Source organism: Planococcus citri, chromosome 5 (assembly GCF_950023065.1).
Source record: "Planococcus citri chromosome 5, ihPlaCitr1.1, whole genome shotgun sequence".
In the NCBI taxonomy this organism is placed as follows: Eukaryota; Metazoa; Arthropoda; class Insecta; order Hemiptera; family Pseudococcidae; genus Planococcus; species Planococcus citri.
Genome location: NC_088681.1, coordinates 22,031,853 through 22,059,640, shown reverse-complemented (window position 1 = coordinate 22,059,640; position 27,788 = coordinate 22,031,853). Strand labels below are relative to the sequence as shown.

At 34.0% G+C, this 27,788-nt stretch overlaps 6 protein-coding genes across 12 annotated transcripts in view; 5 read left to right on the top strand and 1 right to left on the bottom strand.

Annotated features, from left to right (window-relative positions):
- LOC135849189 (uncharacterized) overlaps positions 1–27,788 on the bottom strand; it is a 373,560-nt gene that overhangs the window by 192,644 nt on the left and 153,128 nt on the right. The gene's annotated exons all lie outside the window — the stretch shown is intronic.
- On the top strand, positions 3,014–8,501 carry LOC135847408 (acyl-CoA wax alcohol acyltransferase 1-like). 2 transcript variants are annotated; one of them, XM_065366920.1, is made up of 6 exons: positions 3,014–3,279; positions 6,326–6,558; positions 6,752–7,017; positions 7,126–7,297; positions 7,618–7,811; positions 8,025–8,501. In XM_065366920.1, the coding sequence occupies exons 1-6, from the start codon at positions 3,277–3,279 to the stop codon at positions 8,180–8,182; spliced, it is 1,026 nt and encodes a 341-aa protein (XP_065222992.1). In that variant the 5' UTR covers positions 3,014–3,276; the 3' UTR covers positions 8,183–8,501. The 2 variants fall into 2 exon arrangements, with proteins under 2 accessions (XP_065222992.1, XP_065222991.1); XM_065366919.1 differs by lacking the exon at positions 3,014–3,279 and adding an exon at positions 6,177–6,253.
- Positions 10,381–15,461, top strand: LOC135849180 (diacylglycerol O-acyltransferase 2-like). Of its 2 annotated transcripts, XM_065369474.1 has the most exons (6): positions 10,381–10,747; positions 10,849–11,090; positions 14,321–14,586; positions 14,682–14,853; positions 14,931–15,121; positions 15,235–15,461. In XM_065369474.1, the coding sequence occupies exons 1-6, from the start codon at positions 10,715–10,717 to the stop codon at positions 15,390–15,392; spliced, it is 1,062 nt and encodes a 353-aa protein (XP_065225546.1). In that variant the 5' UTR covers positions 10,381–10,714; the 3' UTR covers positions 15,393–15,461. The 2 variants fall into 2 exon arrangements, with proteins under 2 accessions (XP_065225546.1, XP_065225547.1); XM_065369475.1 differs by lacking the exons at positions 10,381–10,747; positions 14,321–14,586 and having other exon boundaries at positions 10,929–11,090.
- Positions 17,552–20,035, top strand: LOC135849179 (2-acylglycerol O-acyltransferase 3-like). The gene is made up of 6 exons (XM_065369473.1): positions 17,552–18,079; positions 18,187–18,416; positions 18,611–18,876; positions 18,964–19,135; positions 19,447–19,637; positions 19,719–20,035. Exons 1-6 carry the CDS (start codon positions 18,032–18,034, stop codon positions 19,874–19,876), a joined length of 1,065 nt encoding a protein of 354 aa, XP_065225545.1. The 5' UTR covers positions 17,552–18,031; the 3' UTR covers positions 19,877–20,035.
- Positions 22,260–24,731, top strand: LOC135849182 (diacylglycerol O-acyltransferase 2-like). 4 transcript variants are annotated; one of them, XM_065369479.1, is made up of 7 exons: positions 22,262–22,439; positions 22,540–22,569; positions 22,676–22,905; positions 23,174–23,439; positions 23,527–23,698; positions 24,024–24,214; positions 24,294–24,731. In XM_065369479.1, exons 2-7 carry the CDS (start codon positions 22,567–22,569, stop codon positions 24,449–24,451), a joined length of 1,020 nt encoding a protein of 339 aa, XP_065225551.1. In that variant the 5' UTR covers positions 22,262–22,439; positions 22,540–22,566; the 3' UTR covers positions 24,452–24,731. The 4 variants fall into 4 exon arrangements, with proteins under 4 accessions (XP_065225550.1, XP_065225551.1, XP_065225553.1 ...); XM_065369481.1 differs by having other exon boundaries at positions 22,648–22,905; XM_065369478.1 differs by having other exon boundaries at positions 22,260–22,569.
- LOC135849181 (diacylglycerol O-acyltransferase 2-like) lies at positions 25,392–27,779 on the top strand. Its single transcript, XM_065369477.1, has 6 exons — positions 25,392–25,606; positions 25,704–25,933; positions 26,265–26,530; positions 26,625–26,796; positions 27,110–27,300; positions 27,380–27,779. Exons 1-6 carry the CDS (start codon positions 25,568–25,570, stop codon positions 27,535–27,537), a joined length of 1,056 nt encoding a protein of 351 aa, XP_065225549.1. The 5' UTR covers positions 25,392–25,567; the 3' UTR covers positions 27,538–27,779.

Genomic DNA, 27,788 nt, shown 5'->3' with positions numbered 1-27,788 from the left:
CAACAGAAAAATTTGTAGTTACTTTTTCGCTCTCCTTCCTCTAGCTGATGAAAGAGGGAGGAAGTGACTGGTCGAAGTGAATCAATTTTTGGGGTTTGCATGTACTCGTATATGGCCTCCAAATTACGAAATTTCAATTTTCGGAGCTCATTGGGAAGTCAGACAAGCTGACGTAGGAGCTTGAGACGTCTGACAGGCAGACAGACGACCTTGCAAGGGTGGTCAGGTAGATCAGTTACTTTAAGAGGCCAGAGGGACAGAGAGACGACGACCTTGGGAAGCCACACTGACAGGCCAACGCTTTTAAGAAGCCAGACAGACAGGCAGAGAACGTTGGGTATCCAGACACACGGGTCAATGACCTCAACAGGGCAGTCACACAAGTTCACCCCAGGTCCACGTTTTCTGGAGGATCCGGAAAAATATGAGTCCGTGATGAAATAAAAACATCATTTTTCATTTCTCAAAACACAAATTTTCAAAAGCTTTTGCTCTCGTTTCGGTCGGGCTTGTTTTCTTTTCTTTTTCAAGATCACGATGGAAATATCTAAAAAAAATTAAGTTTCGAAGCCAAAAAATAAACTCCTTCCAAAAAACATCGTTTTTATGCCTGTTGAAATAGAAATTTTCGAGAGCTTTCGCTTTCGCTTGCGGACTTGTTCTGTTTTCTTTTTCAAAATCAACTTACTTCAAAAAAACATCAATTCAAATTCCAAAGTTTTAAAAGCCAAAAAATAAACTCCTCGTCCTCGCATAAAAAATTTCATGTCCCTCGAAATACAAATTTTTGAGACCTTTTGCCTTCGCTTCGCTCGAGCCTGTTCTCTTTTCTTTTTCAAAATTAACCACCTGAAAAAAAAAAGTCATTCAAATTCCAAAATTTCAAGAACCCAAAAATAAACTCATCGCATTAAAAAAAAACTCGTTGCATCTCGAAATAAAATTTACAAAACCTTTCGCCCTCACGAGCTTGTTGTCTTTTTTTTTCAAAAATAACTCCCTAAAAAAAATCAATCAAATTCCAAATTTTTAAGAACCAAAAAATAACCCCTCACGTCAAAAAAAAACTCTTGTTTTTAACATCTCGAAATAACAATTTTCAAAAGCTCTGTCCTTCGCTTCACTTTGGACAGTTTGTTTCTCGTTTTGGATAAGGCAAATTTCACATCGAGACCTCAAAAAATCAAAAAAAATAAAATAAAAATTTTCGATTTCATACGAATATTATTTGGCAACATTGATATTTTTCCCCCACATCAGTCGACAAATTTTCGGTCGAAACCCTCTCCTCCCCCTCAAAAACCTCAATTCCTCCTCTTCCTTACATCTTAAAATTACACTATTGGAGTTTTTATCATTTTTACATGAATCTACTAACCAGAAACAATCGAACCTGTTGAATAACTGAGGTGAAATAATACGACTTAGACGAAGTGCATTTTTACCGATAAGTAAATTGCAACCGATTTTGTCGATTCGCTCATTTTCTTAGTTAAATTAGTGATGTTCTGAGGGAAAACTGCATAATTGTGGTGAAAAAGGAAAGGTGAAAAATTCAGAACAAACATTTCACAATTCCAAACCGAATCGCTTCGAAAGGTTTATTAAATTCATGTTGAATGGAAATTGAAATAAAATTATGATACGATAATGATATTTTTAATCCCCCCTTCGCCTCATGTCCAAAAAGAAAATCATCAAAATTCTAAAAATGTAGATCTAGGCACTCGACGCGAACAATAATTTTCTCGATACATATTTGTATGTATTTTTTGGAATCGTAAATGTAAACATCACCAATATCACCATCATGAATAGATTTTGTTACATCATGGAACGATCCATATAGGCGATAAATGCGTAAATAAACATGCACCGACTGTAAATCGTATAAGTATAGGCCAGTAGATGAATACAAAGCAACAATTGAAAATATGAAAGCGTCGTAAATCGTCATAACGTATAACTTCAATGGCACCGTTTTAAATTATGTCATGAAAACTAATACAGCACTGCCGAATGAACGGTGGTGGTGGTGACGAATACGAGAGATGGAATTCAATACGAACAAGCAAACCTTATACTTATATGTACCTCTACTATGTAAGTAAAGTATGTACTCTCCTCGTGTGTGTGTAAATAGGCATTCGAGACTGCATATCGGGGTCGGTCCTCGGTTGTTCAGTTCGATCGATGTGCAGGCCCGAATAATGCATTGACACAATGTCAATACGAGTTTATTTTATCAATACGTCCGAACAGCTGTCGATTTTTGAGTAAAAACATTCGTATCACCCTTTCAAGTAGCATGTTTGTCTAGCATCTAAAAATTGATCAGCCCGACCGTCCGACTGACTGAAGGGTGACATTTTGCAAAGGTCGCGTGTCAAATAATGGTTTCTACGGTACAGGCAAAGCAATTTCTATACATCTAGGCATTGTAGCTGAGAGAGAAAGAGAGTAAAGGGTACTGGGTACAGTGCAGAGTCGCGTGCCATAATATCCAGCAACCTTTTTCTTTACAAGTCAGTATTGTGTACCAGTTGTACTTATCATTACCAAGGTACCTACGACAAAAGTGTAGGTACATGGCGTAAATTTTGGTCCACGATAGCGATACTGGGTGCTTTAAAAATAAACATCGTCGAAAGAAACACGAAACTAGACGAATAAGGATAAGGAAAGTCCAAGTTACACGATAACTTAAGTATAATATATTTTTTATCAATACAGGAAAACTTTACAACATAAGTAGGTACTTCGCAGTCGGTCTAATTATTTTTTATTTTGATGTACCAATTTCTATGAATGGGTTAAATGAGACGAATAGATAAAATAATAGTTGAATGTTTATCCATACGGAAAGCTGCTATGATTTCAACTATCTATACGCAACGATTACATTGTTACGGCTGACCCTTCATCTACATATGTCAAGGATGCCGAAACACTCTTCATACTCCATTGATGTTTCGCGTTGTTTACTCGCGTTTTTTTATTATATTTGAGATGATTAAAATAATGTTTCGCGCTAGCTCCTGATCTACGTATTTCATACAACTATCTACTTAATTTCTATTGAACAAATTTCGCTAAAGTCACGTGCTTCATAATGCGATATACGAGTAATTCAGCTATCGGAGCTATCTACAAAAATTTCCGTATTGGTTGCGATGTGAATTTATTTCGTGTTCTATTTAATTTAAATCTATGCACAATAGTTACCTAGGAAGTTGGATCTATCGAGTGGAAACTGACTAAGCAAGCTGGACGACGATGGTGAGTTGTAATAAATTTTATTTTGCTAAATTTTTTAAAAATCGTAACATTTAGATACCTAATTAATAATTTATAGGCTCGGGAAATGATAGAAAGGTTAAGGAACTCTATACTTAGTTACCTAAAAATTATCTACTGTGTAATCAGCATAGTAAAATGTAGTGATAAAAAATTTTAAAATGTGCTTAACAGTTTCGTTTATCAACATCATTTCAGAGCGACACATATTTAGTCGAATATTTTCAAAGTATTCCTCATGCCTCCCACTTCGTGAATTTGCATTCGGCCAAACACGTTGCGTGAATGGTTATTTGACGAAGAAGGGGACGTAGGTAGAGGTAATGCAATCTTGAGCAAATATTGCTCTCACTCTCATAGAAAATAAAAACAAAAAAATCAACTCCAAGGTCGCCAACAAATATTTTCTAAGTAAAAAATAAATAAATAAATCAACCATCCAGTTGAATCGGCCAATTAAGCGAATGAGTTTTGAAGAATTAAAAAAATTCTAATCTCAATTTGTGAAATTATCAATCAATTCAACAAAAATTCGCCATTTTTTTAAATACCCCCCCCCCCTCCCACCATCAAAGAAAGAGATGAAAACGTATACAAATAATTTTCATTGATCTAAACACAAAAAATCCTAACCCCATAAGATCAGTAATCGTCTCTCGAACTTCAAAGAACCAAAATTCGAAAATTTTAAAATAATTTCAACCATTCTTCTTCCATCTCCCTTCCCCTTCCCCTTCATTGTGATCAAAAAAACGTATCCATGCAGCACTCGTGACTTTCCTAAAATACGTACTAGGTAGTGAGTTCCAAAACAACTCCAGGTTCGTTCTCTCAATACTTCCTACCCTATGGCGCCAAATCAGCTCAAATTTGAAAATTCACGATTAAAATACGATTTTTAAGAAATTTCCAAAAAATCTTCATCTTGATTTTAGCAATCCCTCTCTCAAATTTGGTGCCCTTAAAATCAAAATTAGTTCTTCGCTATACTATTTTCCGGAGTAAGTACTCGTCGAGAACTTTCGATGTAACAACCAAATCAGCGAAATTAAAATTCGAGAAACTTTACAAGTTCCTCCTCGTATCTATATAAATTCATAATACTAAACTTGAACATTTTTTTGGAATTTTTTGGTGAATTTTTGAGAACTAAGACTTCAAAAAGCTGCTTTTTAGACGATTTTTCAACTTTTTCGTGATTGTTTTTATCCTCAAACAAAATAAAACGTTATGAATAATAACTTCAAATTTCTGAGAAAAAAATTGTCTAAAATCGACAGTTTTCGAAATGGAGAGGAAAGGGATGTAAAATAAAATAATTTTATTCGCACTAATTTTTTAAAAATATTTTACAAAAAATTGAAAAATTATCATAAAAACCGTTTTTTCTTCAAAAATTTTCCAGCGAAAATTCAAAAGTGAATTTTAACGTTTAAAATCTTGATTAAGGACGTTTCATTCGAGACATGTTTTTTCGACGTAGCTCGGGAAATTGGAGACTTTTTACAAGTTCGTCTTCGTCTTTGTACCTGTCTCTAGGTCTATAAAATTGAACTCGTACATTTTTGCAATTTTGGTGAATTTTTGAGAATTTTCACAAAGTTATTTTTTTGACGATTTTTCAACTTTTTCGTGATTTTTTTTCCCAAACAAAATGAACAATTTGTAAATAATAACTTGACGTTTCTGGGGGAAAATGGCATAAAACTGGCAACTTATCGACATGGAGGGGGGGGGGGGGTGTAAAATAAAATAATTATTCACACTGGTTTTTAAAAAAATATTTTACAAAAAAATTGAAAAATTGTCATAAAAACTGGTTTTTTTTAAAATTTTTCAGCAAAAATTCAAAAAGTGAATTTTAACATTTAAAAATTTTTGTTAAATGGCGTTTCATTCAAGACATTCTGTTTTTTCGACATAGTTCCGTTTTGTTCAAATCAAAGACTAAAAGTTCAAAACATTTTGCTGTAGATTTGAAAAACCTTTAAAATAAGAAATGGTATCAATGAGGAAAAAAACTGCAAAAAACTCATCAAAATGTTCGAATAAAAAGTAAATTGCTGCAAAAATCACCAAAGAATTCGAAAAATTTGAGCATTCATTTTTAAGGTGGCGAAAAATTTTTTTAAAAATTGAAAAATTCAACAGAAATTGAAGAATAAACATCAAAATTAGGAACTTTAGAGAACTGAACAGGTGACATCATGTAATTCAAAAACATAGGTACTTTATTCATTAACAAAATGAAATAAAATGTATAAGTTTTGAAAAGAAAAAAAAAAATTGAAAAATGAAAAAATTTTAATGATTTATAAGTTGAAAGTACGAAATTTGAAGCGATTTTATTAAGAATAAATAATTAAACCAAAGGACCAATAATTTTCACAATTGAAAACAGTAAAATTATAATGTCAAGTATTTTTTTTTTTAAATTAGGTAGAAATGAAGAAATTAAATTAATATTGTATATAATAAAGATATCAAAAAAAATCAGGTATTTTTCTGATACAAAAAAAATTTTAAACTTGAAAAAAATTAATTGATTTTTTTTTCAAAAAAAATAGCAGATGAAACTAATACTTAATGCACAATATGATGAATATCTCTATACGTAGTTACCTAGCTAACAACTTATTTTAACTTGAACTTACAATTTTGAAAAAAATTAAACACATACGTATGTAGAGATACAATCAATCCTCTGAATCTGATCAGTTTAAGTCTTACAATAAGAAAATTAGACCGATAGTAGCAGTCAAACTTCAAGTTTCCAATCACCGATAAGACATACCTAAGGCAAAAGCTTCCTTCCACACCTCTCCCTTATTAATCTATACCAATTCTAATGACCTCATGCTCTCCATTTGACCACACCAATTCATAATTAGTACAATATGTACTCGTAGCTAACTATAAACTATAGTTAAACTGACTGAGGTATCTCGTAATGCTCGTAAGATCTATGTTCAATACATTTACATATCATTAACCAATTTGAATAATAAAACTTTTGTATCACCAACAGGAGGCGAAGGAGTACGGCCCCACATTACAAGATGAAGCAAAACCAACAACATTTCTTCAAACAATTATAGATGTCTACGATTGGCTATCTTGTTGGATTTTAACCCTGATGCTTTTCGGTGGCCCGGTACTTTTTATATACATGTGTATTACTCCATCATTGCGAATTTTCGCTCTGCTGTATTTGCTTTGGGTGTATTACGATCGTGAAACTATCTACACAGGAGGACGAAGGTAGATAGATAATTTCTAATTCACGTGTTTTTCAGAATATTTTAAGGAGTTGAATTTGAACTTTCATCACTCGTATTAAAATTTTAGCTCGTTTCGACCATTTTTTGAAGACTTATTATGTAACGTGAGCCCCCTCCCCCCTTCAACTCGTTTTATTCATAAAATAATGTGAATTTTGTCCACTGTATCGCAGAATAAAATGGCTGAGAAAAATGAGAGTTTGGAAATACCGACGAGATTATTTTCCAATCAAGCTGGTGAAAACGGCTGATTTACCACCAGATACCACCTATTTATTCGCTTCTTTTCCACACGGAATGTTCGTGATTGGAGCTTCTACGAACTTCTGCAGCGATGTGAACCATTTCGACGAAGCATTTCCCGGATTAACTCCGTATATGCACATGCAGAATGATATTTTACTTCTTCCGATCGCCAGGGAGATGCTTTTATTTTACGGTAAGCTTCAAAAAAGTTCCTTGTGACTGATTTTTAATATACCTAGACCTACTATATTAGCATTGGCAATTAATACGTAAAGAATGTTTTCGTGTGTTTGTTGACAAGGTATTTGCAGTGTTTCGGCCGAAAGTATTTTACACGTGTTGAATGGACCTGCTGGAAACGTATCCATTGTCACTGTCGGAGGCTACATTGAAATGATGAAATCCGTTCCAGGCACTAATCGTGTAGTTTTGAAAACTCGTAAAGGATTTGTCAGAATGGCTTTGAAAGCTGGGTAAGCCTAGATGGCATCAATTTCTCTATCAACTCGAACTAAAAATGATGTTGGGTTCTTACGACTGACCAATTGTGACTCAGTTTTGTCAAAATTAGAGGCTAGAAATATACTGAAGGTGGAGGGGGGGTCTAATCCCACAAACACAGATAACCCTCCTTTCAGAATTGGGAGGAAATAAGTACCTACTTTTTATCATCTAATCGAAGTGAACTCGTGAAAAAAATTGAGCAAAATCAGAGAACCTAACTTTATTTTTAGCTCGAGCAGATTCGGATAAATGAACTAGAATTTTTTTAACATTTTGCATTATTTTGTAGATCTTCCCTAGTGCCAGTTTATACTTTCGGCGAAAGCAGTACTTATGATCAACTATCGTCAGACTGGTACGTAAGGTTACAAAAAAAACTTCATTCCTTGTTCTGGCTAGGAGGTCTGGTTCTAGCCTGGGGTCCTTGTAAAATTGACCACGCACTTGGACTTTTACCCTATCAAATACCCCTCACTACTGTTGGTAAGTTTATACGTCAAATTTTTTGAGTATTTGGCCAATTAGTACATACAACTGATGAAGAAGAGTGGATCTTCAAATCGCAAACAAATTATGCAATTTTGCTGAAATTCTACCTGTTGCTTTGAATTTTCATTCATCAATTGGCCAAATATTGAGAGAAGTCAATTGAACAGATGAACATGTCTTAATTTGAGAAATTTTAACCATACGCAGTGGGCAGCCCGATAAAATTACCAAGAGTGGAAGATCCTTCGAGTGAATTGGTGGATAAATATCATCAAATATACATTCAAGAGTTGACATCGTTGTTCGATAAATACAAAGGGAAATATGATTCTCGAGGAGAGAAAGCCTTTTTGAGTGTTGAATAAAATTCATCGTCATGTTACCGCATGCTTGCATAAAAGAGCGATTGTATAAGTGCGTCTACCTGACAGAAAAAAATACTCCTGCAAGTGAAGAAATTAGGCAACAAATGAACAAAATGAAATGCGAGTTGCCTAACGCTCTAACTGATATTTTGAAGAACAGAGCTTTGAACTTTCAATTTATATTTTTCAATAATGTGTTTACCTATACGTTTACGTGCCATAAGATTAATGCTCATGTACCTACTAAATTTTTTTATTTTCTATGTGCAACCTTTTTTTTTTTTTTTACTTAATCAAAATAAAAATTTAAAAATTCAAACTTGCGAGAATATTTTTAGTTAGGTAGGTACCTTACCAATCCTTTTTAATTGAATACGATTTTATGTTCTTTAATCATCATTTTCAACCATCGTAATCCAATGAAAAGTAGTTACCTGGAACAAACAGAAAACAGAAACTAAAATTAAATGGTGTACAGTTTGGCATAATAAGTATACGTAAATATTTGAATTAATTATCATTATAGACGTCATACTTCTATTTATTATGTCTTATGTCTACCAACGACCACGACTATCAAAATACCTAGAAAACGACGAATATTTCAGTAAAATTTGACAAAAATGCGTGAAAAAGTGTCTACTAAATCGAAAACGGAAAAGGAATAATCCTTGGATGACTTTTGGATGCTAAAAATTTTTTTTGGACGACTTTTTTCAAAAATTAGTTGGATTTTAAATTCAACATATTGATGGGTGATTTTATGTTGACCGAAAAAATAATGAAAAAATTCCATCAAGTCAAGATTTTTCACATTTTTAAATATACCTACTCAGGCAATTGAAATTCTATCAATTTTTGATAACTTTCAAGTTCTTCCCATAACAATTCTGCAGTTTTTTGTTATTCTTTACATGAGGGGTTTTCCACAATTTGATTCAATTTCGATACTTGATTCATTATTTGTAATTTTGCTCAACTTTTTTTCACAACTGAGCATTTTTACGATATATTGCTCAATTGTTTACAATGTTTCATCAATTTTCAGACAATTTAAACAATTTTTTGCCACTTCAGTAAATTTGCAAGCAACTTTCGTAAAAAGTTTGCTTAATTGGGATATTTTTTTTACCAGTGTGTATGGTAATTTATAGTAACTGTGAGGTCAACTCAACAACAGTTTTTATACTTCATGATTTCTGCATTTTTGACACATTATCATTAAATTTTAAGAATATTTGATTAATTCCAAATAATTGCGTTTAATTTTCGGCTAAAAGGATGACCTTTTTGATTACTTTGATGACCTTTTAGTTTGGAGTAGAAATTATTCAAAATTAAACACTCAAAAAAACATATAAAAAGTCAAAATATTATCAAACAAATTAATGATGACTGATGAGATTTTAGTAAAATACCTATATGTCAAAAATGAATGAAAAGTTTCGTGTTAAAATATAACAATACCCACAAAAGCATTTAAAAAACCTACTATAAATTGACAAAAAATGATAAAAAAATTTTAATTTGTCAAAAATGTACGAAAAAATGTTGAAATGATTCCCAGCTGGAGGCAGAAGGTTATATACCTTGGTGATTCTCAATCCAAAAGTACGATTCTTTTTTTAGAAATTTTGAAATTCCATCAGAGGAAAATGAGTGAAAAATTCTGATTTCATCTCAGATTTGAATTTCGAACAAAATTACTGCTCGATAATCTTGAAAATTACCCCACCCTTTACTTTATCATCATTTACCTACACAACACGAGCCCAAATATATTTTCATCATTATTCATTATTAAATATAGGTAACAATTCAAAATTTCAAGTTTTTTTTCCCACGTAGATGCGTTATTTCTGCCAAAAAACATCGCGATTTTGAAAAGATTCTCATCGATATCGTCTGTTTTCAAGAAAATTTAGGAAAAAAATTCATTAAAATGCATAAAACATCAAGGTCTCTTGTTTTAAAATTTCACTCAACCTAATAAAATATATACTTACGTACTCACTTACGTACGAGTATGTAATTAATTAATTATACACTCGTTGTACCGATGCATTTCAAGGCATCATAATTAATTTGAAAAAAAAACTCGCTACCGAAAAGTGCGAGAATTGCAATAATTCGTTTTTAATTGATCCACTCCTGTTCGAATTGCTTAATTTCTGTCTGTATTACGCACGTAAATTCGCTCAAATAGGTTAGCCATACCTAACATAAACAATACCAGCTAAAATGAATCATAGGCACATAAACGTATAATTTTTTCGAGTTAAATAGGTAATATTCATCGGAATACCCCAAACAGGTTTGAATTCAACCGCATAGTCCAGGTATACACGTCTTCTACGAATAGTAAACACTGATACCCAACGTTATAGCCAGACACATGTAGACTGGTGATTTTCCGATGATACACATGAAACCGGACTATGTATCGAGCACGTGTATCAAGTCACTATTCGTAAGTTCACTCAATGAATAAGTCAACGTTCCTAGTTCCTAGATGAAAAATCAGTAATCAGTATGCATAACATCGATCACAACCCTTCCTCAATGGTAAGTACTCTCAACTTAAACTCATTACCGATATTCGTTTCTTCTTTACTAACACATCTTTTCACCGGGTTTTCTGATTTTCCCCCTACAATGATATGTAGAATAATATAGAGGAGCACGAATACGGTGTCCAGATTCAGAATGGAACGAAGCAAGCTTCATTTCGACAGAACTTTGAAAAGTATTATGACAGACTGAGCTGTTGGATGATTTTATCGATGTTCTTTTGCAGTCCATTTGTTTTCTTGTTTATGTGCATTACATCGCCACTGTGGATATTTGCCTTAATTTATTTATGGTGGATGTATTACGATCGTGAAACTCCACATGAGGGAGGAAGAAGGTACGTTGACATACGTTATACCTAGTTCATAACATTTAGAAGTGTTTTTGATCAAATTCAGTAGAGACCTTCGTTATGAGTTGAAAGTCGCTCAGAAATTTTTTTTTGATTTTGGAGGTGTCCCTGAAGGGGAAATGTGGGTCCTCAAAAAGAGGACGTTCTCGAAAATAATCGCAGTTTTTTCACTCTAGCGACTGGCCAATTTCTTTTGGGACAAATGGTCCAGTTCCAAAAGATAATTACCTACATATATTTGAGATTCTGCGTCAACCTAGGTTATTGCCATAAAAATCCTAGACCACTTTCAGGGTTCTGCTGAGCACTTAAAAATTTGCAATCACCTATTTTTGGAGCAAATTTGTGGTTTGAAAATTTTTTCGTCTCAAATATTTCGCATTAATTAATAATTATGCAAAAATATTGAAAGATATCATTCCTGAAACTAAAGAAATATTTTGCAACGCAGTGATGCCAATTTTTCGATTATTTTATTTATTTTCGCCAATTTCAAAATATTGAAAAAAATTGCTAAAAGCTATAATGAAATGTTTTCAATTTCTTCAAACTGAAGAAAATGATCGAAAAATTGGCACCCCTGCGTTTCAAAATAATATTTTTTCAGCTTCAGGAATGATATCTTTCAATACTTAAAGTATATTTTTCTGAAATTGTGGAAATATTATGGAACGCAGTGATGCCAATTTTTTGGTCATCATTGTCCATTTAAAACATCGAGAATAGTAACTAAAAATTTATCGAATTTTTTCAGTTTTTTTAAATTGGTAATAATGGTCAAAAAACAGGAACCTGCACCATGTTCCAAAATATTTCATCAGTTTCGCAAATCATATCTTTTGATGTTTTGGCTTAATTAATTCGAAATATTTGAGACAAAGAAAATTTCAAAATACGAATTTTGCTTCATTTGAAACTGACCCATTTTTCCCAGAACAGGTTGTGTAGCGACAGGGGCGAAAAAACCACGATTTTTTTCGAAAATGTCTCCTCTTTGAGAAACCAAATCTCCCCTCTAGGGCCACCTCCGAAGTGAACATTTTTGTGGGTAATTTTCAACTCAAAATAAAGGTACCCACCGAATTTGGTCAAAATGCTTCAAACTTTTTTTCGCGGCCAACCCTATAAGTAAATGATGGTATTAAATTTTATTTCATCTCCTCAAATTGTGATACAAGAAATTAGAAGGGCTATTTAGAAGAGAAAAAAACTTGAAATTTTCACAAAGAATGCTAACATCACTTTTGAAGGTTAACAAAAAAGGTCCTCTAGTACCAGAAATTTTTGGATGAAAATCCTGGCATCACTTTTGAAGATGAATGAAAAAAACTCGCTGGAAAAATAAAAAATCAAAATTAGATTTTTCAAGAAAATAATATACTTCTTTCTACATATTTTGAAACCCAATTTTTTTAAACTTTAGAATATGAACAAAAAAAATTTACCACCCATCTTGAATATTAAAGATGCCAAGCGTTGACGATAAAGTTGTAGAAGAGCTATACCCACTGCGATTGCCCCGAAATAACTGAAAGCTGGGGCTGGTCTCAAAAGTTAGTATACATACCCCTATTTTGAAAGCACTCGGTCTGCCAATCCGCAGCTGCTGCTTTAAAGCTCAGCGAAAGCTCAAAAGTTCACAATTTTTCTGAACTGTTGGCCGAGAAAACTGATGGCTCAAATTGGTGCCAAATTATAGAACTTTTCGCGCTGAATCCGAATATGTAGGTCTGCCGACCCTAAAGTGCTGTCAAAGCCCCGCCAGACTGGTTCAAAAGGGGGGGGGTCAAATTTCGCAAATTTCATCTTTTTGGGCTAAATTCGCATAAAAAGCTTTAAAATCGGTTTAAAAATGATTTTCAAGTAGTTTAACAAAATGCTCTAAGGGTAAGATGATTTTTAGGCGCCAAAATTTTCAAAATTTTCATTTTTTGGGGAGTGGGGCATAAGGTGGGTTTCGAGAAATTCACCAAATATGGCCTTGTGATACATCAAAATATATGTTTTTTGGGCCGCAGAATTCGATTATGGCAATATTTTTCACATCAGTATAACTTTTTATAAGGATTTAACCCAAAAACACAAAAACATGAAATTTGCCAAATTTACTCCCCCTTTGAACCAGTCTGGCGAGGCTTTGGCAGCACTTTAGGGTCGGCAGACCAACATATTCGGATTCAGCGCAAAAAATTTTATAATTGGGTACCAATTTGAGTCATCAGTTTTCTTGACTGAAAGTTCAGAACAATTGTGAACTTTTGAGCTTTCACTGAACTTTAAAGCAGCAGCTGCGGATTGGCAGGCCGAGTGATGTGAAAAATACTGAAGAAGAAAAAAATTTTTGAGGACGAGAAATGTCCTTAAACCCTTCCCTCAGCCTTCCAGAAAATCTTAAACATTCCAGAAACTGCAAAACATACGAGTATGTATTTTCAAAATTTAACCAGATCGACTGGCAGATCTCAAAGTCATAAGTTTACCAACAATCGAAAAATTCTGAAAAAAAACAGACCCTTCACCTGCATGAAATCAAATCTCTCTCTTATTCTGCTCTTCGGAAATAGGTGATTAAACATCGCTACTCAGACATTTCATAGGCATTCATCGTAAGTAGGTACATATTAATGGCAAACGTAAAATTTAAACAGCAGGTAAACAAAATGCAAATCATCCGTCTCGCGCAATACATATAATAAGTAAACATAACAATGAACATGGATAATAATGACGCCAATGAACATTATGACTATTACTTCAAACAAACGTAATTTTTTTACTCTATTATATTGAAGGTCAGCTTGAAACTGGTTTATTTTTAAATAAGTAGGTGTCTAGGTATACGAAGAAATAAACACAAGGAAAACAGTCAAAAAAGAAATTTTTTCCAAAATTTTTAAAATTTACCCGTAGCAGATTTGCTTTTAAATGACATTTTTTTCACAGCTTTTTCTACTTTGATGCAATTGGACAAAAAATCATCACACAAAATTAATCAAATTTTCGTGTTTTTTGCCCAACAATAGAACTTCTCGATTTTTCCATATTCTAAATTTCTCAACACTGGAAAATAATTTTTAAACACTGTGACCCCCCCCCCTCCTCTACATTTTCCACACTCATTCACTTTTAAATTCTGGATAAAAACAGCTGTGTAATCAACCCTCTCTTCATTCAAACGTTAAAAAAAATAATAAAACACGATGATTTTTTTACAGGCAGATGTGGTTAAGAAAATCACGATTTTGGCGATGTAGCAGAGATTACTTTCCCATTAAACTAGTCAAAACAGCCGAGTTACCACCAGATACGACTTATTTATTCGCTTCATTTCCGCACGGTTTTCTTTCAATCGGTGCTCTGATCAATTTTTTAACCGATGTCAATAATTTCGACGAAGCTTTTCCAGGCTTAAATGTGTACCTGTGTTCATTGAGTACATATTTCAAGGTCCCCTTTATCAGAGATCTGCTTTTATTTCTATGTGAGGTTTGCAAAATTGAACTTTATTCGATTTACAACGGATTGTCTATTGTAGTAAGTAGTATAATGAATTAATGATGATCGTAAATCTTACAGGTGTTTGCGTATGTTCGCCCAGAGGTATTTTACACGAGTTGAATGGGCCTGCTGGTAACGTGGGTGTGGTGGTTGTCGGAGGTATGGCAGAAATGATTGTATCTCGTCCGAGTACTAATCGACTAATTCTGAAGAATCGAAAAGGATTCGTGAAATTGGCCTTAAAAGCTGGGTAAGGTTTACTTGTACGTTTTTTAGATACCTACAATATGCTCAATTGCTCAATTTTGATTTTTATTAATTTACTAGATCATCTTTAGTACCAGTTTATACTTTCGGTGAACCCAATACCTACGATCAACCTTTCAATGGTAAATGGTACAAATGGTTGCAAAAAATTCGTTCACCTCAGAGCGCTGGATTTGCTTTATTCAGCGGTCCTTGTGAACCAGGTTACTTGTTTGGACTTTTACCATACCAAACACCTCTCACTACTGTTGGTAAGTTCAAGTTCATCGTAATGTAACTTTAGCCAGTCCATCGATTTATAAAAGTACAAAAAATGAGACTTTGATAATGATAATTTCATTCTACTTCTTTTATTTCTATACAGTGGGAAAACCAATCAAGCTACCAAAAGTGGAAAATCCAACGAACGGGATGGTGGATGAATATCACACAAAATTCGTGCAAGAGTTGACCAAGTTATTTGAAAAATATAAGATCAAATATGATCCTCAAGGAGAAAACGCCATTCTGAGTATCGAATAGGAAGATTTATAACGTAATCAAAAGTTGGAGTACTTGAAATTTTCAAAAATACAGTACCTACTCGAACAATTTAGAATTATTTCTCATTATGCAATATGCAGTGAGCGATGGAATCTTGGTATTAAATTATTAATTTGTATAGTAGGTAAGGTACCTATTTGATGCAAGATGAATCACTTTGTTGTTTAATTTGACCAGCTGGGATGAAACCAGTTTAAAGAATTTTTCTTTCTACGATGAAAATGTTCTACGTTTTTTTTGTTTTTTTTTTTTTTTTTTTTTGACAATGATGTTCATTTCCGGACAAAAATGTTTATTGTTTTGACATGAAAAAAAATGGAAAATTTTTTATCAAAAAATTTCAATGTCTTAAATTTATTTCTTTTTTAAAAATCAAAATGATAATTTTTTCACAGAAATGTTCATTTTACTGACAAACTTGTTCACTTTTCATAATAAAAATGTCCATTTTTTTGTTCTTTTTTCGTAACAATAAATATGTAATGGTGTATAGGTACATTTCTTTCAACAAAAAAATGTGCATTTTTTTTTAAAAACTGAGAATTTTCCAACAAATTTCTTATGACAAAAAATGCTCATTTTTACGATCAAAAAAGAGAGGAAATTCTCTGCTTGAAAATTAGATTGAATGATCATTTAAAAAATGGGTGTTTGAGTGATTGTTTCAATGGAACTCGAGAAAATCTTTCATTTTGCATTGAAGCAATATCTCAAAAGCAAATTTTTTCGATTGTTATTAAATTTTTTATTATTCTGACTTGGGGACATTTTTTTCCCATTTTGGCTTATTGAAACATATCAAAAAACCTTATTATTCCTGGACACCCAGTATCTACCTACTTGCCAATAAAATGCTCATTTTTGTGACAAAAAATAATCTATTTATGTGACAATTAAGCTCTTTTTTTTTGAAAAAAATTCTCATTTTTTTGTGACAGAAAAAAACGTATCTTTTTTGACAATATTATGCTCATTTTTTTGCAACAAATTGTCCATTTTTTATGACCAAAAATATTATTTTTATAAATTTGTGACAGAGAAAAACTTATCTTTTGTGACAATTATGCTCATTTTTTATAGAAACTGTCCATTTTTCATGACCAAAAATATTATTTTTTTTGTATTGTAATTAAGTATATATTTTTTGTGACAAAAACGTGCTCAATAAAAAAATACATATTTTTTTCTCAACGACAAACTCATTTTTTGTGACAAAAATGCTCACATTTTTTTATGGCCAAAAATATGTGCCTAGGTATTCTTTTTTGTGACAAAAATTTTCTTCTTTGCCACAAAAAGTGTTCCTTTTTGACGACAAAAAATGTACCAATGGGCAAAAACGCTACTTTTTGATAATGTTCATTTTTTGTGGCAACAATGCTCATTTTTCAAGACAAAAACGTACTAAATGAAAAAAAAATAATGTTGATTTTGTTCAACAACAAATTAATTTTTTTAGGCAGTAATGTTCATTTTTTTTAGTGACAAAAATTTACTTGTTCTCTTTTGCCACAAAAATGCACTTTCTTGCCACAAAATGTTAATTTCGGTATGACAAGAAACACATTTTTCGTGACAATAATGTTCATTTTCTTTCAATGACAGGAGTGTACTCGTTGATAAAAACGTTAAAATTTGGAATTTTTTGCAATGCACAATTTTGTAAACAATCCTCATTTTTTGGTGGCAGAAAAGTTATTTATTTATTTATTTATTTTGACGAAAATGCACATTAGAAACGAGTTGTTTTTGTGACAGAGACAGAGAAGGTTTTTTTTGGGGACGGACTTGATTTTGTGACAAATTTGTACATCTTGGGGATCACAAAAATGCTCATGTATCCAAATCCGACAAACAATTTTTTTTAATTTTTTTGCTGACAGCAATGTTTGTTTTTCGTGACAAAAATGTCTTATCCCCCTTATGTTCATTTTTTACGACAGAAATGTTCATCTTTTTTTTTCACTATCGAGAGATAAATTGCGAGATCTAAAAAATTGAGTACGAGATTCATGCGAACATTAGAGGTTTCAAGGTTTCAATTGAAAAAATAATCTCTCAACGAATGGTGTGTTAGAGACGTTAAATAATACTAAGTAGCACTGACAGTAAAAACTCGAACTGTAATTTTCATCTCATGATGTCAAGGTTGAGTAGGAGTACGTAATGTAAACAGTCAATGTATGTAATGTTGTACATTTCCAGTGTTTACATTTCGTAGCAGGAAATCTGGCGGAACGTTCGATATATATAATTTGGGTAACTAGTCCTCTTAATAAAGAGCGAATTCTGTAACTAGCACGTGGGTAATGTAGAGGCAACACTGCGAGTATAGTTATTTTTACACGCTCCAACATACGATCGATAAAACAACAACGCTGTTGCCGTGTTATCTAAATTTTCGAGTGAAATTTTCAATTATTTTAAATTGTCACAATTCGTATTAAACTGGTGCTTACGCCTGGTGCTCTCTTCAAAATTGTAAACCCAGTTTTTCGTCTAACTGTCTAACCATAAGTCAGATAAAATAATGAGTAAGTACGTTCGTATAAACGTAAAATAATACGTCACCGGTGTGAAATTGTTCGGTGAAACTCTATAATATCTCGAATTTAACCATGGACGAGTCAGTCGAGTCTGAATCTAACCACACCTCTCCATTAATGGCAAGTACATAATTATCTCGTTGTCAATTCAAATTATGATTCGTTCAATTTCACTCGCAAATTGTACGTATTATTCATCTGTGATTTCTGTCTGCCACTAACAACAGGACGAAATCGAATATGGACCAGCTTTGGTAGATAGAACGAAAATGTCATTTAGACAGAAGCTCGAGGAGCAATACGAACGATTGGGTTGTTGGACCATTACAACAATGCTCTTCTCGAGCCCATTCGTGTTCATCTACCTATTTTTCAAACCGCCAATGTGGATATTTAACGTAGCCTATATTTTATGGATGATTTATGATCGCGAAACTCCACACCGAGGAAGCAGACGGTAAGATGGGAGCAGACTCTTCATCCTATTCATTTTGAGCATCAGCACGAGTATTGAAAGTTGAAAAATCAAATCGTAATTAAATCTCATGAGACTGGGGTTGCAGTATTATCAATTAGAAGGCAAAGCACGAGATTACACAATAAAAACACACAGTATGTACCTACATAAAAGCACGCTATCTCTTATTACAGAGTCAAATGGCTGAGAAAAATACGTTTCTGGCGCGGCCGAAGAGATTACTTTCCATGTAAATTAGTCAAAACGGCCGAAATACCACCAAACACCACGTATTTGTTCGCTTCATTTCCGCATGGTTTTTTGTGTTATGGCCCCAGCACTAATATCATGAGCGACGTGAATCAATTCGACGAAGCGTTTCCTGGACTGAATCCATATCTGGCGACTTTGAATGGCAATTACTATGCGCCATTTATGAGAGATTTCTACCTACTTTGGGGTGAGCTTCAACACTCAATGTCTATTGTCTATAACAAACTCCAACATCTAGTTTTACAAACTATCAATTACAATAAATTTCGAACAGGTGGTTGTGCGGTTTCGCCAAGAAGTATCTCGCATATATTGAATGGACCTGCTGGAAACGTTTGCGTACTAATCGTAGGAGGTAGAAGCGAACAAAAAATTAATACTCCAGGCAAGAATCGTGTTGTTTTGAAAAACCGCAAAGGATTTGTAAGGATGGCATTGAAATCTGGGTAGGTTGATCTGAATTCAGAATGGTAACTCAACAAGCGAGAAGATTCGAGTTCAAACGAAAAATCAATCTATTAATTAATTTTTGAACATTCAAATTCGATTCATAAAAAATTTAGAAAATAACAAGAATTGGTCTTGGAAAAAATACCACTAAAAAAAGAATTTTCAAAAATCAGAAAATTAAAATTCAGCATTCGAGAGTTTTTTAGTTTTCCAGCCCTTTAGATGATTTCGTCAATTATATTTTCATCGTCTTCAAAGGCACGAAAATGTAATATTGCTCAAACAAACCAACTTTTTCTTCCCTCAGCTCTTCCCTGGTACCAGTTTACTCGTTCGGCGAAACATTCCTTTACAAGGAGCCCACATCTAACCTATATAGACGTTTACGAGAAAAACTTCGAGCCAGCTTCGATCCAGAGTTTTTCCTATTCAGAGGTCCTTGCACACTGGGCCATTTGTTTGGTCTTTTACCCTACCAACAACAAGTCACGACCGTCGGTAAGTTCACTTCGTGACAAATTGGCATAAAAAAATACTCCCACGTTCTATTTATCTATTTTCTGTTTTTCATCTGCATAGTTGGCAAACCGATTCCAGTACCAAAGGTGGAAGAACCCACGAAAGAGCTGATCGATAAATATCACGAAATATTTGTGCAAGAGTTTGTGCAATTATTCGAAAAATACAAAGGAAAATACGATCCTGAAGGAGAAGAAGGTACCCTGCGTATTGAATAGAACAAGATACTAGTGCATTTAATTCATTTCAGTAAAGGCTATGCCTATTGTATACTTACATGTAATGTAAGTTGTAGGTACTGTGTACCGATTTATACGGTTATTTGAATGTTAATAAAGGCTGAAGATGACTCTAACGAGCCTCCTCATGTCCTCATATTCCTGAGTACTTTCACTTTCATTCATTTGTGCTGTTAAACTGTATACTTTGTTTCAATATCTGCCCAGTTTAAAAATATGTATCCTACACTGCTTGGTGAATTTGTCACCAAGAAGTCACCAAATAGTCAAATATGAATTTTCAATGTTTTGGCGACTGATTCACCAAAAGTCATCAAGTTCAAAATCTTATAACAAGATAGTCAAATATGAATTATCTATGTTTTGGTGGCTTCTTGGTGACAGTTTCATCAATTCTCCTAAATGCACCAAAAGTAACCAGGTACAAAATCAATCATATATGGCTACTGCTTGTTGAACCAGTCGCCAGACAGTCATACGAGTAAGTATTATGAATTTTTTATGCTTTGGTGACTTCTTGGTGAAAGATTCAGCAAAAGTCACCACAATTCACCAAAAGTCACCGATACGATAGTCTAACAAGAATTTGCCATGTTTTGGCGACATTTTTGGTGACAGATTCACCAAAAGTCACCAAGTTCAAATTCGATCACGAATGGTCACTGCTTGGTGAACCTATCACCAAGAAGTCACCAGACAGTCAAATATAAATTTTCTACGCCTTGGTAACTTGTTGGTGACAGATTGGCCAAAAGTCACAGAGTTCAAAATCGACCAGAAATGGTCACTGCTATGTAAATCTGTCACTTAGAAGTTAGCAGATAGTCAAATATGAATTCTTTATTTTTTGGTGACGTTTGGTGACGGATTTATCAAAAGTCACCACAATTCCTCAAAAGTCACTAAGATTTACCAAGTCACCAAAAGTCATCAGATAGTCAAATATGAATTTTCCATGATTTGGTGACACCCTGGTGTCTGATTCATCAAAAGTCACAACATTTCACCAAAAGTCATTATGATTCACAATAAGTCACCAAGTCATAATCACCAGAAATGGTCACTGCTAGGAAAATCAATCACCAAGAAGTCACCAGATAGCCAAATATGAATTCTTCATGTTTTTTGTGATGTCTTGGTGACTGATTCACCAAAAGTCACCATGGTTCTCCAAAAGTTACCAAGTTTCAAATCGACCAGAAATGGCCACTGCTGGGTAAATCTTTCACCAAGAAGTCACCAGATAGTTGAATATGAATTCTCCATGTTTTTATGACTTCTTAGTGACTGATTCCTCAAAAGGCACCAAGATTAACCAAAAGTCACCAGATAGTCAAATATGAATTTTCCATGTTTTGGTGACTTTTTGGTGGGTGACTGATTCACCAAAAGTCACCAAGATTCACAAGAAGTCACCAGTTCAAAATCGACCAGAAATGGCCACTGCTAGGTAAATCTATCATCAAGAAGCCACCAGATAGTCAAATATGAATTCTCCATGTTTTGGTGACTTCTAGGTGATTGGTTCACCAAAAGTGAACAAGATTTACCAAAAGTCACCAAGATTCACCAAAAGTTACCAAGATTCACCAAAAGTCACCAAGATTATCCAAAAGTCACCAGGAGTTTTATTAAAAGTCACCAAGATTCACCGAAAGTCATAGTCAAATATGAATTTTCCATGTCTTGGTGACTTCTTGGTGACTGGTTCACCAAAAGTCACCAAGATTCACTAAAAGTCACCAAGATTATCCAAAAGTCAACAAGATTTATCAAAAGTCAACAAAATTCACCGAAAGTCACCAGATAGTCAAATATGAATTTTCCATGTTTTGGTGACTTCTTGGTGACTGGTTCACCAAAAGTCAACAAGATTCACTAAAAGTCACCAAGATTATCCAAAAGTCAACAAGATTTACCAAAAGTTACCAAGATTCACCAAAAGTCACCAGGAGTTATTAAAAGTCACCAATACCTATTCACCAAAAGTTACCAGATAGTCAAATATGAATTTTCTGTGTTTTGGTGACTTCTTGGTGACTGATTCACCAAAAAGCATCAAGATTTACCAAAAGTCACCAAGATGTGCCGAAAATCACCAGATAGTCAAATATGAATTTTCCATGTCTTGGTGACTTCTTGGTGACTGATTCACCAAAAATCATCAAGTACAAAATCGATCAAAAATAGTCACTGCTTGGTGACAGATTCACCTATAAAGTCACCTTTCACCAAAAGATGGAGGAGTACCTAATCCTCTTAATGTGTGAACAAAGCAAGCAAATTTTGTTACCACTACTTGGGTAACGTATAGAGGCAACACTGCTAGTATAGTTATTTTTACACGCTTCAACAGACGCGAGGCGACGATTGAAAAAACAGTAATGCAGTCGCTGTGTTATCTTGTCTAATTTTTTAAGTGATGTTTTCAATTATTTTAAATTATCACAATTTGTATTAGATAAACTGGCGCTTACTCTCGGTGCTCTCTTCAAAATTGAAAAACTAGTCTTTCGTCTCAGTCAAATAAAATATATAATGAGTGAGTACTGAGTACATACGTACATATAAACGTAAAATAATATGCCATCGGTGCGAAATTGTTAGCTGAAATTAGTAATATCTTGTAATTAATCATGCAGTCTGAATCTGACCACACCTCTCCATTGATGGCAAGTATCTCATGGTTAATTCAAATTATGATTCGATTACCTAATATAATTTCACTTGCAAATTGCATTATTTATCAGTCGGTGGTTTTTGTCTTCCACTATACAGGAAGAAATTGAATATGGTCCTGCTTTGGTGGATAAAACGAAAATGTCATTTCGACAGAAGCTTGAGGTGCACTACGAACGATTGGGTTATTGGGCCATTCAAACAATGTTCATCTTGAGTCCATTCGTATTCATCTACCTATTTTTCAAACCGCCAATGTGGATATTTAATGTTGCCTGTATTTCATGGATGATTTATGATCGCGACACTCCACACCGAGGAGGCAGAAGGTAAGGTGCGAGCACACTTTCAGCAATTGGAATTACACATCAGTCAAATTAGTTCGTCAACTTTGAAAATTAAAGTGGACACGCTGTTTACACCGATAGAATGTTCATCCTATTTAATTTTGAGCATCAGCGTGAGCATTCGAAGTTGAAAAATGAAATCGTAATTGAATTTCATGAGACTTGGGTTGCAGTATTATTAAATATACGACAGAGCACGACAATAAAAACACATAGTATGTACCTCAAAGTACGCTCTCTCTTATTACAGAGTCAAATGGCTGAGAAAAATACGTTTCTGGCGCTGCCTGAGAAATTACTTTCCATGTAAATTAGTCAAAACAGCCGAATTGCCACCAACCACCACGTATTTGTTCGCTTCATTTCCACATGGTGCTTTTTGTATGGGCCCTTCCACTAATTTCATGACCGACGTGAATCAATTCGATGAAGCTTTTCCTGGACTAAATCCATATCTGACAACTTTGAACGGCAATTACTATGCGCCATTTACGAGGGATTTCTTCCTACTTTGGGGTGAGCTTCGACCTTCAGTCAGTGCCTCCAAACTCTAACGTCTGAGTTGTACAGACTATCAACTACATGCAACAAATGTTCCAACAGGTGGTTGTGCGGTTTCTCCAAAAAGTATCTTGCGAATCTTGAATGGACCTGCTGGAAACGTTTGCGTAATCATGGTAGGAGGTAGAACCGAACAAAAAATTAATACACCAGGCAAGAATCGTGTTTTTTTGAAAAACCGCAAAGGATTTGTAAGAATGGCACTGACAACAGGGTGAGTTAATCTGATTTCAGAGAGGCGTCTCAACAATCGAGAAAATTCGACTTCAACCCCAAAAATAATCTATTGATTAATTTTTAAAAATTCAAATTTGATTCGTAAAAAAATTAGAAAATATCAAAAATTAGTCTTGAAAAAAATACCACTATAAACGCAAATTTTCAAAAACTCGAAAATTAAAATTCTACATTCGAATTGTTCTAATTTTCCAGTCCTTTAGACACCCTATCGAACAATTTCCCTAATATTCTCGTCAATTTCAAATACACGAAATGTACATAATTTTGTTAAATGAAACCAATCTTTTTTTTCTCTCCAGCTCTTCTTTGGTACCAGTTTTCTCTTTCGGCGAAACATTCCTTTACGAGGAGCCCTCATCTAACCTATACAGATTTTTACGAGAAAAACTTCGAGCCAGCTTCGATCCAGAGTTTTTTCTATTCAGTGGCCCTTGCACACTGGGCCATTTGTTTGGACTTTTACCCTACCAACGACAAGTCACCACTGTCGGTAAGTTCGCTTCGTCCCTAATTGGCATAAAAAAAAATACTCGCACATTCTATTTATTTTCTGTTTTTCATCTGCATAGTTGGCAAGCCGATTCCAGTACCAAAGGTTGAAGAACCCACGAAAGAATTGGTCGATAAATATCACAAAATATTTGTGCAAGAGTTGGTGCACTTATTCGAAAAATATAAAGTAAAATATGACCCTGAAGGAGAAAAAGGTACCCTGAGTATCGAATAGAACAAGATATGTACATTCTCGTGAATTTAATTGACGTTAGTAAAGGCTATGCCTATTTACATTTAATGTAAGTTGTAGGTACTGTGTACCGATTTATCCGGGTAGTGGGACGTTAAAAGGCTACAGGTGACTGCAACAGGTCTCCCCACATTCCCGAGTACTTTCATTTTCATACTAAACTTTTGTACTGTGCATAGTTATTGCAAACAAAGCTTATTTTTTTGTTATACAGACATGCTTTTTCTTTTTTTTTGACAAAAATACACTTCAGAAAATGGTTGTTTTTGTGACAGAAATTTTATTTTTTTGAGACGGACATTTTTTGGTGAGAATTTGTGACAAATACGTATGAACTGTTTGACGGAAATTTTCATTTTTGGTGACAAAAATAAAACTTTTATTTGACAATGATGATTATCCCAATCTGAGGACAAAATTAATTTTAACTGGCAGAAATGTCCGTTTTTGGTAACAAAAATGTGTTTTAAAAAAATGTGAAAGACTTTCTTGGGCTATTGAGAGATGAATTACAAGATCTAAAATCATGTTTCAAGGTTTCAATTTGAAAAATATTTTCTCAGCGAAGATTATCATGGCGTGAAAAAGACGATTAATACTTGTAATATGTTGTAATAAGTTCATAAGTAAAAATTTCCATCTCATGATCTCAAGGTTGAGCACCTACTGCAAACAGTCAATGTATGATCATTTTCAACAGTGTTTACATTTCGTTGCGAGAAATGTGATGGTAGGTACGTCCAAAATACATAATTTAGGTACCTATAATAATTCTCTTAATACAGAGTATTTTTCGTTATGTATTACCACGTGGGTAACGTAGAGGCAACACTGCGACAAGTTTCACCACATGAGCGATAAAACAGTAATGTTGTTGCTGTGTTATCTAAATTTTCAAGCGATGTTTTCAATTATTTTAAATTATCACAATTTGTATTAAACTGGTGTTTGCTAACGCTCGGTGCTCTGTTCAGAGTTGAAAAACTATTCTTTCGTCTCAGTCAAATAAAATAACGAGTAAGAACGTTCCTTTAATCGTAAAATAATGCCACAAGTGTGAAATTGTTCGTTAAAACTCTTTATATCTCGTAATTAATCATGGAGGAGCCGGAATCTGACCACACCTCTCCAATAATGGCAAGTATCTCATTGTCAATTCATTAACTATGATTCGTTCAATTTTACTCGCAAATTGTGTTATTTATCTGTGATTTCTGTCTTCCACTAAAAACAGGAAGAAATCGAATATGGTCCAGCTTTGGTAGATAAAACGAAAATGTCATTTCGACAGAAGCTCGAGGTGCAATACGAACGATTGGGTTGTTGGGTCATTACAACAATGATCATCTCGAGTCCATTCGTATTCATCTACCTATTTTTCAAACCGCCAATGTGGATATTTAACGTTGCCTATATTTCATGGATGATTTATGATCGTGAAACTCCACACCAGGGTGGCAGAAGGTAAGGTGCGAGAAGGCTTTCCATTCAATTCTACAGAACTTTCAAAGTACTACCGACCCTCGTAGTCAAAATTGGATTTTGAAGACGTATTTTACCCTTTCAATTTTCAAGATAGGCAACTTGTTTAACTCACGTTTTTTTACTCCTACCTGGTTACCTACATATATCTAAATCTGAATTTAGTGGTATTGAATGTCACAAAATCAATTTATAACTGAATATATAAATCTATTCTGACTTAGGTTGAAGCATCGAGTATCAAATAGACTGCAGATTAGAACAACACAAACACCACAGATTGTACCTAAAAGTACTCCATATTTTATTACAGAATCAAATGGTTGAGAAAAATACGCTTCTGGCGCTGCCGAAGAGATTACTTTCCATGTAAATTAGTCAAAACGGCCGAAATACCACCAACCACTACGTATTTGTTCGCTTCGTTTCCACATGCTTTTTTGGTTTTTGGCCATTCCACTAATATCATGAGCGACGTGAATCAATTCGATGAAGCGTTCCCTGAACTGAATCTATACCAGACAAGTTTGAATGGCAATTTTTATGTGCCATTTATGAGAGAGTTCTTCCTAATTTTGGGTGAGCTTCGACACTCAATACCTCCATACTCTAAAGTCTAGTAAGTATTTTGTTACCTAATTACAGACTATCAAATACAAAAAATGTCTCACAGGTGGTTGTGCTGTTTCTCCAAAATGTATATTGCACATCTTGAATGGACCTGCTGGAAACGTTTGCGGTATCATCGTAGGAGGTAGAGCAGAACAAAAAATTAATACCCCATGCACGAATCGAGTTTTTTTGAAAAACCGCAAAGGATTTGTAAAATTGGCATTGAAAACTGGGTAAGTTAGTTTATCTGGCTTCAGAGAGACAACTCGACAAGCGAGGAAATTTTTAATTATTCATATGAAAATACAATCCATTGATTAATTTTTGAAAATTCAAATTCGAGTCAAAAAAAAATTATATCAAAAATTGGTGTTAAAAGAATGCCACTACAAACTACAGACTTTTCCAAAATTTGAATATTAAAATTCTGCATTCGAATTGTTCTAATTTTCCAGTCCTTTGGACACCTCCTCGAGTAATGTCGCCAATATTTTCGCCATTTTCAAAAGCACGATGTTCAATCAAACCAAACTTTTTTGCCTCCAGCTCTTCCCTGGTACCAATTTACTCTTTCGGCGAAACATTCGCTTACCAGGAGCCCACATCTAACCTGTACAGACGTTTACGAGAAAAACTTCGAGCCAGTTTCGATCCAGAGTTTTTTCTATTCAGAGGTCCTTGCACACTGGGCTATTTATTTGGCATTTTACCCTACCAACAACAAATCACTACTGTCGGTGAGTTCATTTCGTCCCAAATTGGCATGAAAAAAATTTACTCACATCTTTATTTATTTTCTGTTTTTCATTTGCATAGTTGGAAAGCCAATTCCAGTACCGAAGGTGGAAGAACCCACGAAAGAGTTGATCGACAAATATCACGAAATATTTGTGCAAGATTTTGTGCAATTATTCGAAAAATATAGAGGAAAATATGATCCCGAAGGAGAAAAGGCTACCTTGAGTATCGAATAGTAGGTAGAAGAAGATATTCGTGCATTCAATTCATTTCAGTAAAGGCTATGCCTATTTTTAAAGTAAGTTGTAGGTACTGTGTACCGATTTATACGGGTAGTGGGGAGCTAAAAAGCTACAAGTGACTTCAACAGGTCTCTTCATATTCCCAAGTACTTTTATTTTCATACTTTTATAGGTACTGTAAAACTTATCTCTCCAATTGAAAAATATGAACCCTACTCATTAAAATCTACAAAATACTCATGTCA